Source organism: Molothrus ater, chromosome 21 (assembly GCF_012460135.2).
Source record: "Molothrus ater isolate BHLD 08-10-18 breed brown headed cowbird chromosome 21, BPBGC_Mater_1.1, whole genome shotgun sequence".
Lineage (NCBI taxonomy): Eukaryota > Metazoa > Chordata > Aves > Passeriformes > Icteridae > Molothrus > Molothrus ater.
In genome coordinates this window covers 8,234,604-8,246,936 of record NC_050498.2, presented here as the reverse complement: position 1 = coordinate 8,246,936, position 12,333 = coordinate 8,234,604, and the positions used below count along the sequence as shown (strand labels likewise).

The 12,333-nt window shown below is 56.0% G+C and overlaps 2 protein-coding genes across 2 annotated transcripts; both read right to left on the bottom strand.

Annotated features, from left to right (window-relative positions):
* Positions 1–365: 365 nt before the first annotated feature.
* Positions 366–4,042, bottom strand: LOC118694336 (aldehyde dehydrogenase family 3 member A2-like). Its single transcript, XM_036395371.1, has 10 exons — positions 3,869–4,042; positions 3,422–3,653; positions 3,247–3,332; positions 2,950–3,158; positions 2,681–2,798; positions 2,433–2,574; positions 2,106–2,272; positions 1,444–1,543; positions 524–759; positions 366–383 (listed from the first exon to the last, which is right to left on the bottom strand). Exons 1-10 carry the CDS (start codon positions 4,028–4,030, stop codon positions 366–368), a joined length of 1,470 nt encoding a protein of 489 aa, XP_036251264.1. The 5' UTR covers positions 4,031–4,042.
* A 1,168-nt stretch (positions 4,043–5,210) lies between these two features.
* Positions 5,211–12,057, bottom strand: LOC118694084 (aldehyde dehydrogenase family 3 member A2-like). Its single transcript, XM_036395010.2, is given in 12 exon segments — positions 5,211–6,640; positions 7,969–8,204; positions 8,614–8,713; positions 8,847–9,013; positions 9,146–9,287; positions 9,394–9,511; positions 9,663–9,781; positions 9,783–9,872; positions 10,743–10,828; positions 10,944–11,175; positions 11,548–11,721; positions 11,900–12,057. Coding segments are annotated over 11 exon segments (1,464 nt in total). The 5' UTR covers positions 11,710–11,721; positions 11,900–12,057; the 3' UTR covers positions 5,211–6,628.
* Positions 12,058–12,333: the final 276 nt, after the last annotated feature.

The following is a 12,333-nucleotide window of genomic DNA, read 5'->3' as shown; positions in this document are numbered from 1 at the left end:
AGGTGTTACAGAGATAACAGGCTCAGTAACGTCTGGCTTTGTTTAGATACCCTTGTGACAAACACTCCCACGTTCCCAGGAGGTTTTAGAGGAGCTGCTGTTTACAAAGCAGGGTGTATGCTTCCTTCCCTCTGCCACTCACTGCTCAGGCATGATCCACGGACTAGGTCTGGATAGGTTCCTGTTTCAGCAGGAGCTGGAGTCTTTAACTTGGGGTGTCTCTGCTTTGGGAGCATTTTTTTGTCTTCTACCTCTTCAGTGCACTGGCTGCCTTGGAAGAAATGAAACTGCAGCAAAGAAAAGTTCAGCAGTAGGACTGCAGGGAGTGAACAGTGGGTCCAAGGGCTGGCTGCCCATCACCCCTCTCAATGGGGGCACAACACCTGGAAAGGCACAGAAACAGGGATGAGTCCTCCAGGGAGGGAGCAGAGCTCAAAGGAATGGGGTGATGAAGGGTTAGGAGGGTCTCAGGGGACAGAGCTGGGAGCACACACCGACAGGGACAGCAGAGAGCCAAACTCACCTTTGCCACCACGGCTTTCACAGCCGCCAGCAGGGCCGAGATGAAGTGTCCCACCCTGCTCCTCTTGCACTGCCTCAGGAGGAAGAGCTTGACCAATTGCATCAGCTCCTCGCTGCCAGGTGGGTACCTCAGCCTGTTCACAACCTCCCACCTGAAGTCCTTGAGCAGGCAGGAGCGGCGGTGGGAGAAGGTCTCGAAGCTGAACCTGCCGTGGTAGGCGCCCATCCCGCTGTGCCCTGAGGGACACAGCCAGGCAGGGCACTCCTCAGGCTCACACTGCAACACCTGCATTTCTCAAACTCACTTTGGCAGCCCCCAGGACACAGGGAAAACTCGATCATGCTCCTCCTCAGCACAGAGGAGCAAAGAGCAGCTTTTTGAACTTAGCAGCAATCAGCCAGGACCTGCCCACTGCCTTGAGGTGCTGCTTGTGTGAACCCACCCTTAAAAGGTTAATGACACAAATTATCTCCTCCCAGGGCCAGCCTTGCTTTTCCCACAAAATTCTCACAGGGGTCAGGGACAGGAGGAGCTGGGCCTAAGATTTCAAGGAGTGGAGATGAGGAGGACACTCAGCAACACCCAAGACCACAGCCCTGTGCCCACAGCCAGGTGAGCTCTGCCACGGGAGTCTGACAGCAGCTATGGAAACTCAACCAGGCCAGGGACAAATCCATCCCACACCCCAGCACAGGAGAACCAGAGCTCACTTGTGTGCCAGAGGGTTTTCCTCTCTCACTGAGAGGCCCGACAACCAAAACACAAATGAGCCTTTTTACAAAGCAACCCACCCCAGAAAATAACACTAAGGGGCAATGCAGCTGAAGCTCCTGAATTGCCAAATGGGCAGAGAGCTCCTGGGTGGGGCCAGAGGCTGCTGCTGATCGAATGCAGGTGCGTGGGCTGGGGCAGGGACTCACCCACACCGCCGAAGGGCAGCTCTGGGAGCACGGTGTGCATGATGACATCGTTGGCTGTCATGCCACCGCTGGAGGTCTCTGCTATCACCCGTCTGATCAGCTACCCACAATGGGAGAGGGCACACAACAAATCAGGAGGGGACACAACACCATGTACCACAGCAGGGAGGGTTCGCGGTGGTGCCTCCATCCCCCTTTGTAGGGGGCACAGGCTGTGCCTTGTTCCATGAGAGAGGCCACTTTACACCACTTAAGCACAGGATCTGCCCAGCTGGAACAGCCACAAAATGAAAAGGCTTCAGCCCAAGGTGCTCCTCAGCCCTCCCACCCAAACTGCCTGGGGCTGTTGTTCCAGGGCAAAGCCCTGACCTGGATTCCTGAGCTGGCACAACAGAGCCAGGAAACGGGGGCAGGAGACAGGGCAGGAAGCAGCACCCACCTGTGTGGGTAGAGATGAACAAACCTAGAGCCCTTCAGCATGTGACTGGGAGCTTCCAGCAGCTCTGGGGACTCTCATGGCCCCCAAACACTGCAATTTCCATAAATTTCCTTTATGGAAAAGGAACTGACTCAGACCCTGCAGAACTCTGTGTTGGGATCAGCCATGGTCAGGATCCAGCTGTGCAGAGACACATCCAGGAGAGAGCACAGCCCAGACCCACCTGCTTGTTGTTGGAGAAGACATACAGGGCAAGAGGCTTCTCTCGAAGGTTCATGAACTCAATGGCTTCCTCCACGCTCTTCACAGTCACAATGGGCAGCACTGGCCCAAAGATTTCCTCCTCCATCACCTTTGAGTCCGGGGAAACATCCGTGAGGATGGTTGGAGCTGAGGCAGATGGGAGAATGAGAGAACAGCATGAGCAGGACACAGACCTGGCCCATGACAGGACCTTGGGCTGCTCAACATAACTCAAGTTAGGCACAGACAAACAGACCCCACAAAACACCCACTACCACCTCCCCTCCACAGCAGCTGCCAGGAGCACCTATGAAGCGGGAGGCCTCATCAGTCTCTCCCCCAAAAGCAATTTTCTGCCCTTCCATCAAGCCCAGGATCCTCTTGAAGTGGCGCTGGTTGACGATCCTTTCATAGTCTGGAGATGACTTCACGTCCTCCCCATAGAATTCCTGACAAAAGGGAACAGCAGAAACAAAAGTGCTCAGCACACCTTCCAACAGCTCCAGGAAATCACACCTGGGACAATCTCCAGAGCACAAGGGACTCCTCCCTCACCTTCACACTGGCCTTGATGTTCTCCACCACCTTGCTCTGGATGGATGGGTCACACAGGATGTAGTCTGGGGCGACGCAGGTCTGCCCACAGTTCATGTACTTGCCCCACGCTATCCGCCTGTGGCAAGGGAGAAAGGGACATGCTTGCTCCACGCTCAGTCCCTTCCCCACCCCTCAGCCCAGCTGCCAGCACCTGAGCTGGCCATGCTGGCCCAGAGACGTTCCCCTGCCCTGCTGCTGAGGGCCCATCAAGGCTGCAAGAGCCAGACCTGCAGGCGACAGCCAGGTCACAGTCCCTGTCGATGTAGCAGGGGCTCTTCCCCCCCAGCTCCAGGGTGACAGGGGTCAGGTGCTTGGCAGCTGCTGCCATCACAATTCTGCCCACAGCAGAGTTGCCAGTGTAGAGGATGTGATCAAATCTCTGGGTCAGCAGCTCGGTTGTCTCAGGAACTCCTCCAGTAACCACAGCATACAGATCCTGCAGGGAAGGAGTGTCAGGATCACCCCAACCCAGCTCATCACTGTGACACAGAGAAACAAGGGGACCAAGACAGGGCCACACTCACCTTGTCCAGGTACTGTGGGAGCAGCTCAGCCACCAGCCGAGCCGTGTTCTCGCTGACCTCCGACGGCTTCACCACCACAGCATTGCCTGCAGGGCACACACAGCACGGACACTGAGCCCTCAATCCTCTGCCCACACCCAGCCAGGACCCCACCAAGGCCCTGCTGGATCCCCACCTGCCGCAATGGCCCCGATCAGGGGCTGCATGACCAGGGCAAAGGGGTAGTTCCAGGCCCCAATGATCAGCACCACGCCCAGGGGCTCGTAGCCGATGTAGGCCTCGTCCCTCATGGTCAGCAGGTCCTTTTTGACGTGATGAGGGGCTGCCCAGGATGGCAGCTTCTCCATGGTGAGGGCCAGCTCCCCCAGCACGCCCAGGATCTCTTGGTTGAAGGCGTTGGGCCCACTCTGTAACAACAGGGAGTTTGGGGAAGGGATGGAAAAGGCAGCACCTCCCACAGCCACCGTGGCCCCCTGGGGAGTCAGAATCATCCAGTTCCACGATGGGGGACATGACAAAAACCATTTGTCACTGCACAGGCAGCCCTTGGCCTTCCTGCTTTGCTCAGGGTTACCCACTCTCCGTGCACAGCAAAAGGGAGGGAGCCCCTCGCAACACAGACCTTGTTCAGATCGGCCTTGAGGGCTCTCATGATCTCCTTCTCCTTCTCCTGCACCATCCTCTCCAGAGCCTTCAGCTGCTGAATCCTGAACTCCAGCGGGCGGCTCCGGCCCGACCTGAAGGCAGCCCTGGCCCGGCCCACGATCTGCTGCATCTTCTCCATGGCTGCTCAGCACTGAGGAGACACTGGCGACCCCCAGCTCAGCACAGGGCCATGGAGGCCTGCTCAGCCCCGGGAACACCTCCAGGAGTGTCCCACCCCGAGCAAGGCTGGAAGGTGTCGTCCTTCTTGTGAGGAGTTGCCACTCTCAAGCCGAGTGCTGAGGGCTCACAGCACCCAAGCCCTGTTCCACCTGCACAGGGCACCTCCAGAGCAATCTGGGGTTTGCTGATTGATCCTGCTCTGAGGGTGCTTTCTCCAAGCCTCAAACCCACCAGCCACTCCACCCTCTGCTCACAGGGATGTTCCCAAGGAGCCAAAGCACAGAGATGACCGTGGCCAGGGTGGGCAGCCAGCTGGAAGCAGAGCTGTGTGCCCGGAGCCGGCCTGCACCCGTAACCCCGAGGCCCCCACACGTCAACACAACAAAACACTGCAGAGATCTCACCCTGCTTCCCAGGAGCAGCATTTCACTTTGGTCAGGACCAGAGATCTGGTGCTGCTTCCCTGCCCAACCGACACACCAAGATCCCCTTACAATGATTAAATCCTGCCCTTCCCAACTCACTGCCACAGCTGCGTGACACAGCCTGAGAAAGCAAGGGACCCATTAAAAAACGAGGGAAAAAAAGCAAGTTACCTTCAGAGGAGCTTCTCTCTCCACCAGCCTCCTGTGGCGACTGCAAGCAGGCACAAGCCCTTCCCCTGCCATGGCTGGGGGCGATCCCTCCTCCCACGGGAGAGCTGGCCCTGGCCCAGGGCTCTTGCTGGGCATCATGAGATGCCCTTTACCCAACCCTGTCCAGCCCTGGGTGGCTGCTCCAGGCAGGGCAGTGACTCAGCCCTGGTGTGGGATGGCACAGACCACGTGCCTTTGCCCACGCCTGGCCCACGTGTCGGGACACAAGGCTCAGACTCAGGATCTAAAACCCCCAAGCAGGCAGGTGGCAGGGAATCCAGCACGGATCTGAGAGGGGGAAACAGGCCAGCTCCTCTGCTGGCTCACCCCACTCCCTGCCTGGCTCCAGGAGTGTTTTCAGTGCCCAACAGAGCTCTGGGGGATCCTTGCCAGGGTGCCAGGGACACCTCACAACACCTGTGTGACATTCAGCCAAGCCATGGCCAGAGCTGGGACCAGCAGAGCAGGATTCCTCAAGAGACTGCAAGGACTTACCACACTCAGTTTATTATTTAAATCCTCAGTGTTTATTTAGTGGCTTGCAAAATGTATCATCAAAAAGGCTTAGCATATGGATTTTCACCAGACATGAAGAAATCCCACTTATTGCACAGTAAATATAATTTTCTACTCTATAGTAATTGCATTTAGTAATATTTTTTCAATTTGCTTAAACATTAATAGTTCGAAGGCTCTTTCACCTTCAATTCCTTCAGCATCCTTCCCCCAAGCTAGAACAAGCCCCACATAATCCCCCAGTGCAAGATTACAGAATCCTGAGAAGCTCAAACACGAAGGAGCACAGACACTCTTCCAGTAATTGTTTTCTCTTGGAGGAACCTGACCAGGAACAGCTTTGTACTGGGATGAAGTCAGTTTTCCTGTTAGAAACTAAGTTTCTTCATAGAAGGATGGTGCTGTTTTGGGTTTGTGACATTGGGAGTCCTGGTGTTTGTCTTCCCAAGTCACCACCAGGTGTGATGATGCCCTGCTCTCCTGGGGATGGCTGAACACCTGCCTGATGAGGGGAATTAATGAACAAATTCCTTAATTTGCTTTGATCTGCCTGCAAGCCCAGTTTTCACTTCACCTATTAAACTATTTTTATCTCAACATACAAGTTTTCTCACTTTCTTCCAATTCTCTTCCCCATCCCACAGGGAAAAAACAAGTGGTTCTGTGGGGCTAATCCACAAGGTATTTGTCATTCCCACTTCTCTGAACAGGCCTGAAAATTCTTTTGCTCCAGCATGAGACACTCATCAGCACAACACAGGCAGCACAGGCATCACCTTTGGAATTTTCTAACTGCTAAATAACTGTTAAAGGCACATGATGAAACACAGAACCCAGCAAGCAGCCCCTGACCAGCTGTGGATGATTCTGGATTGCAGAGATGTGAGACTGTTTCACCTCAGTTAAATGGCAAGGGAAACCTCACTGGGTTTATTCACAGCCACCACTCTTGGCCAAATGCATCGGGCAGCACAGCCTGTGCCAGGCTTGTCACCAAGAGGGTGAGTGTTCAGACCATCCCCAAAACTGCAGGGAAAACACTCTCAACCCAAGGACTGCTGAAATTTCAGCTCCTGTTGGTCAGTGAAGGAAGGTGAGTGGTTTGGTGCAGGACACTGTGTGTCCCTGGAAGCTCTGCATGGCGTGGGGTGCAGGTAGGGACTGGAATTCCTGCAGTCCTCCTTCGGAGAGCTTGGCCCCAGTGTTCCCTCTGTTCCAGCATGGCTTTTAAGTAAACAGGAATCTGAGCCTTCTCGTGGTTAGTGCCTCTCTAAGGCTACTCTGTGTGCTCGACAACTCACTGAAATCACCCAGAACAAAAGAAAATAATGACTTCCCAGCTTAAGGAAACAGACACAAAGCCAGCACCCAGAGTATGATGTGCACATGGTGCCTTCTCCTCTTCATCAGTTAAGCACCTGTGAAAGCAAAACACAACACCAACACCCTGTGAAGGATCTGCTGAGACGAAACCAATTCCCTTTCTAGAACAGCCTGAAGCAAAGCCCCTTCTTCAGGCAGGGGTTCCCCAACGTGCAGCTCTCCTGCCCCTCAGCATGCACTGGTTATCTCAGATGCCAGGGAAAACATCGCGCTCTGGCTCAGCCCCACATTCACTCATCTATAACGCTTTTCCCAGTCTCAAACTAGGTCTACACACAGGAGAAGAAAAAGGCTCCTACCTCACTGTGGCAGCCACAGCAGTGCTCTGAAACCTGCTCCTCCTTACCACCCACTGGGCCAGCCCAGCCTCTGCACAGCCAGCACAACCAAGAGGGCTTTTCTCTTCAGCACAGACTGGTGGCTCTGAGAAACCCAAATGATTTCAAGATGCCGTGAGATTCCCCCCCTCTCATTGCCCTACACAGGGCCTGCCTCCCTGGCTGCTGCCTCGAGGCCTGAGCCAGTTCTTGGCTCTTAAATCTCCTCCTGGGTTATGTGAGCAGGATATTTCCCCTGGGATGCTGGGCTCCTGAGTGTCTCCGTGCAGCAGCAACTACACAGACTGAAAGGCAGAGCTCTGATCACCCTGCCTCCTCCTGTGCCCTCAGGAGCTGCTCCCTTAAGCTCAGTAATCCCCACAGAGCAGTCAGTGAAGGCACAGGTAGTGTCTGCTATGTCAGACATGGAGAACCAGCAGTGATCACACTTAGAGATTCAGATCTTGCTCCTCCACCTCAGGAGGCATCCTGAGCCTCCTGCAAGCCTCTGCCTCCTGCAGAGAGGAGAGGACATCCACCCTTCCGCACTACCCAGCTGGAAACACAGGAGGAAATGGGAATAATTGAGCTGAGGTCAGACAGGGGCTGCCACGGGCGAGGAGGAACAAGAGCTTGTGGCAGACCCCAGCTTTGGGACACAGCTTCCCTCCCCAGGGTGCCACGGCACAGACTGCAGCTCTCTGGACTGTGAGGCAGCTCAAACGCTGCTGAAGGAAGCTCTGGGATGGAAACCACGCCTAAGCAGTCGAAAACTACCAACCTCTGCCTCTGGAGGGAGCATCCCACGGGTGTCACCTACCAGGGAAGAGCAACAGGGAGTACAGCAGCCTGGAGATCTCTCCGGGGATATTCCTATTCTACAGACAGCTTGCAAGAGTGAGAAGGTAAGAATTTAAGGTGGGACAGATATCATAAATCTCAAGACAGAAAAAGAGGCCAGGCTTTACAAAAGGGCTGCAGTTGCAAAGAACAGGTCAGGCAAATTGTAAATGCACTGCTATAGACAGCAAAGACCCAAAACTCACCTTGATCATCACTGCTGCCACCACCCCCAGCAGGGCCAGGACAAAGAGCCCAATTCGGGCCTTGCTAAACCTCTTCAGCAGGAAGAACTTGGCCCAGTCCACCTTCTTCTGGCTGCCAGGTGGGTACCGCATTTTGTTGGTGCTCTCCATCTTCAGGTCCTTGATGAGGCAGGCGCGGCGGTGGGAGAAGGTCTCGAAGCTGTGCTTGCCGTGGTAGCCACCCATCCCACTGTGCCCTGAGGGACACAGCCAGGCAGGGCACTCCTCAGCCTCAGCCAGCCTGAACTCTGCCCACCTGAGGACAACTGAGCCTTCCCCTGCAGCACTTCTCATCTGTACTCCAACCCTCTTCTTCCTCACCTCATTTACACCAGTCACTCTGATTGCAGATCATGGTTTTAATGCACCTTCCCCAGCAGGCTGCACTAAATGCTTCAGTCTTTCCAAAAATACACCCAAAGATTTTTCCCTCCTGGCCCCCATCCTAATGCACTCCCAGAACTTATAATTATTATCAAGACCTGCTGCACAGAGACTCTTGAGCTGTAGGAGGCACAGGGATACCCAGACACAAACCATGAGTTGTTGCTCCCTGGGACACACTGTATATTAAGTCCCAACTCTTAAGGAGCTCCAGTAACTTACCAACACCACCAAAAGGCAAAGTTGAGAGGAATAAATGCATAATGACATCATTTCCAGTCACACCACCACTGGAGGTTTCCGAGATGACTCTCTTGACTAACTAGAAAAAGAAAAAAACACAAATCAAAATATTAAAAAGGCTCATAGAAGAGACCAGACCATGTAACTGAGGATACTGGAAAGGGAGCTACATTTCAGCAATGTTCATCTCCTCTGGCACAGCCCAGACCCACCTGCTTGTTGTTGGAGAAGACATACAGGGCAAGAGGCTTCTCCCGACCGTTGATGAACTCAATGGCTTCCTCCACGCTCTTCACAGTCACAATGGGCAGCACTGGCCCAAAGATTTCCTCCTCCATCACCTTCGAGTCCGGGGAAACATCCGTGAGGATGGTTGGAGCTGAGGCAGATGGGAGAATGAGAGAACAGCATGAGCAGGACACAGACCTGGCCCATGACAGCACCTGGGTCAAAAAAGGCACAGACAAACAGACCCCACAAAGCACCCACTACCACCTCCCCTCCACAGAACCTATGAAGCGGGAGGCCTCATCAGTCTCTCCCCCAAAAGCAATTTTCTGCCCTTCCATCAAGCCCAGGATCCTCTTGAAGTGGCGCTGGTTGACGATCCTTTCATAGTCTGGAGATGACTTCACGTCCTCCCCATAGAATTCCTGACAAAAGGGAACAGCAGAAACAAAAGTGCTCAGCACACCTTCCAACAGCTCCAGGAAATCACACCTGGGACAGTCTCCAGAGCACAAGGGACTCCTCCCTCACCTTCACACTGGCCTTGATGTTCTCCACCACCTTGCTCTGGATGGATGGGTCACACAGGATGTAGTCTGGGGCGACGCAGGTCTGCCCACAGTTCATGTACTTGCCCCACGCTATCCGCCTGTGGCAAGGGAGAAAGGGACATGCTTGCTCCACGCTCAGTCCCTTCCCCACCCCTCAGCCCAGCTGCCAGCACCTGAGCTGGCCATGCTGGCCCAGAGACGTTCCCCTGCCCTGCTGCTGAGGGCCCATCAAGGCTGCAAGAGCCAGACCTGCAGGCGACAGCCAGGTCACAGTCCCTGTCGATGTAGCAGGGGCTCTTCCCCCCCAGCTCCAGGGTGACAGGGGTCAGGTGCTTGGCAGCTGCTGCCATCACAATTTTGCCCACGGCAGGTGTTGCCAGTGTAGAGGATGTGATCAAATCTCTGGGTCAGCAGCTCGGTTGTCTCAGGAACTCCTCCAGTGACCACAGCATACAGATCCTGCAGGGCAAACAAGAGCCTGAGAGTTACCTTGATTCAAAGCACTCACATCAAGGCAGCAGCTCTGCCTGTGGCAGAGGGCAGACTTGTTTGCAGCCTACTTCATGACAGGGACAAAATATGGTGGTGCCACAGATATGCTCTGCTCCTTCCCCTGAAATGAAAATTCATTTCCTACTTTGTGCCACTTCAACTAAAAGAAACGAACGCTGAGGCCAGGGCTGAGTCTGGCTGTGGAGCTGCTCCCACACAGGAAGAATCAGAGCACATATGACTGCCAGGCTCTCCCAAGGGCTGCCTCCTTCCCCTGCTCCTGCCTCCCACCCAGAGAAGGCACTAACACCCTGGAGGAAACTCCACAGGGCCCTGTGCAGTGACAGGAACAGCCTATCTCCGTGACACAGTGCAAGGGATGACAGAACTGCTAGGCAGGAGGAGGAGGAACACCACCTCCTCCTGCAAGTGCACTTCAGCAGGACATGAAAACCCAGGCCATGTTGCCATGGAACACCCAGTGCCCAATTCTCAGGAAGAGCCAGGCCCCACCAGCATCCCACACAACCTGTGCTGACCTAAGGGCATCCCCAGCACAGCTCCAAAAGAGCAGTGAGAAGTGCATACACAGCTCTCCATACGGTCATGGGTGTCAAAAAGGCTGTGATGCTGCAGCAGTGTTATGTAAGCTCATACACAAACACAGGGAGAATTTGTCAATGTACCTTTGGACTCTAACTGTAACTCAACCCTTCCTGTGCCTCCTGGTTATGCTCCTTTGAAGGGAGCAGGCAATGGCATTGGCTCGAACCTGCAGGAGCCCTTTGAAAGCAGGACAGATCAAGACACTTATGTCAGGCATGGGGCCACACTCACCTTGTCCAGGTACTGTGGGAGCAGCTCAGCCACCAGCCGAGCCGTGTTCTCGCTGACCTCCGACGGCTTCACCACCACAGCATTGCCTGCAGGCACACACAGCACGGACACTGAGCCCTCAATCCTCTGCCCACACCCAGCCAGGACCCCAGCAAGGCCCTGCTGGATCCTCACCCCACCAAGGCCCTGCTGGATCCCCACCTGCCGCAATGGCCCCGATCAGGGGCTGCACGACCAGGGCAAAGGGGTAGTTCCAGGCCCCAATGATCAGCACCACGCCCAGGGGCTCGTAGCCGATGTAGGCCTCGTCCCTCATGGTCAGCAGGTCCTTTTTGACATGATGAGGGGCTGCCCAGGATGGCAGCTCCTCCATGGTGAGGGCCAGCTCCCTCAGCATGCCCAGGATCTCTTGGTTGAAGGCGTTGGGCCCACTCTGTAACAACAGGGAGTTTGGGGAAGGGATGGAAAAGGCAGCAGCTCCTACAGCACCCAGCTCCCACAGCCAGCCCTGCTGGCTTCCAAGTGTCTGTCACTGGCAGTGACAAAGGATCCCTGGCTAGAGATGGCCAGTCTGGGTGTGTGAGGCAGAACCCAAAACCTGACAGCCAGGACAGCCTTTGCAGTTCTGCCTTAGACTGACTCCTTCTCAGTAATGGTGGCAGCAGATCTTTGCAGGCCACAGTGGCACAAGGCCAAGGGGACAAAAGCAAAAGTCATTTAGCACAGCAAAGGCAGCCCTTGGCCTTCCCACTTTCCCTTCAGGGCCAACCACTGTCCGTGCACAGCTGATGGGAGAAACCCAGACCTTGTTCAGATCGGCCTTGAGAGCTGCCATGATCTCCTTCTCCTTCTCCTTTATCATCCTCTCCAGAGCCTTCAGCTGCTGAATCCTGAACTCCAGCGGGCGGCTCCGGCCCGACATGAAGGCAGCCCTGGCCCGGCCCACGATCTGCTGCATCTTCTCCATGGCTGCTCAGCACTGAGGAGACACCGGCGACCCCCAGCTCAGCACAGGGCCATGGAGGCCGCCCAGCCCGGCTCGTCCCCAGGAGCACCGGGCGCGCTCCCGCCCTCCAGCCGCTCCCCCCGGCCCATCTGCAGGCAGCGATCCCGCCGCCGCGCCTCCCTAATCCCGCCGCATCTCTCCGGAGCCTTACATAACTCCCGAGTTAGAAAAGTTTGAGAAGCAGCGCAGGGCGTTGGTGGCAGCGTGGGGATGTCACCGAGGGAGCCGGGGCTGCTCCCGGCGGGGCGGAGCGCACCGCGGTACCGAGCGACACCCGGCGAGGACACGGCGGGATGGGGACCCCCTCTCCCACCCCCCGAGGAACCGCGGGGACCCCCGAGCGACACCGGAGCTGAGGCGGCAGTGGCTGCGGCACGGTGGCTGCGAGCCGCTGGTTCTCCCCCCGGCCGGTGCCCCCAGCCCCGGGCAGGACCCTCCGCCCCCGCGGCCCCGCCGCCCACCGGGGTCGCCGCCGCCGCCGCCGCTTCCTCTTTCCGCTCACATGACGGAAGCGGAACGGGCGAGGCCGCGGGGCAGCCGCCCTCCCTCCCCTGCCCGGTGGTCCCGGTGGGAGAGAGGAGGAGG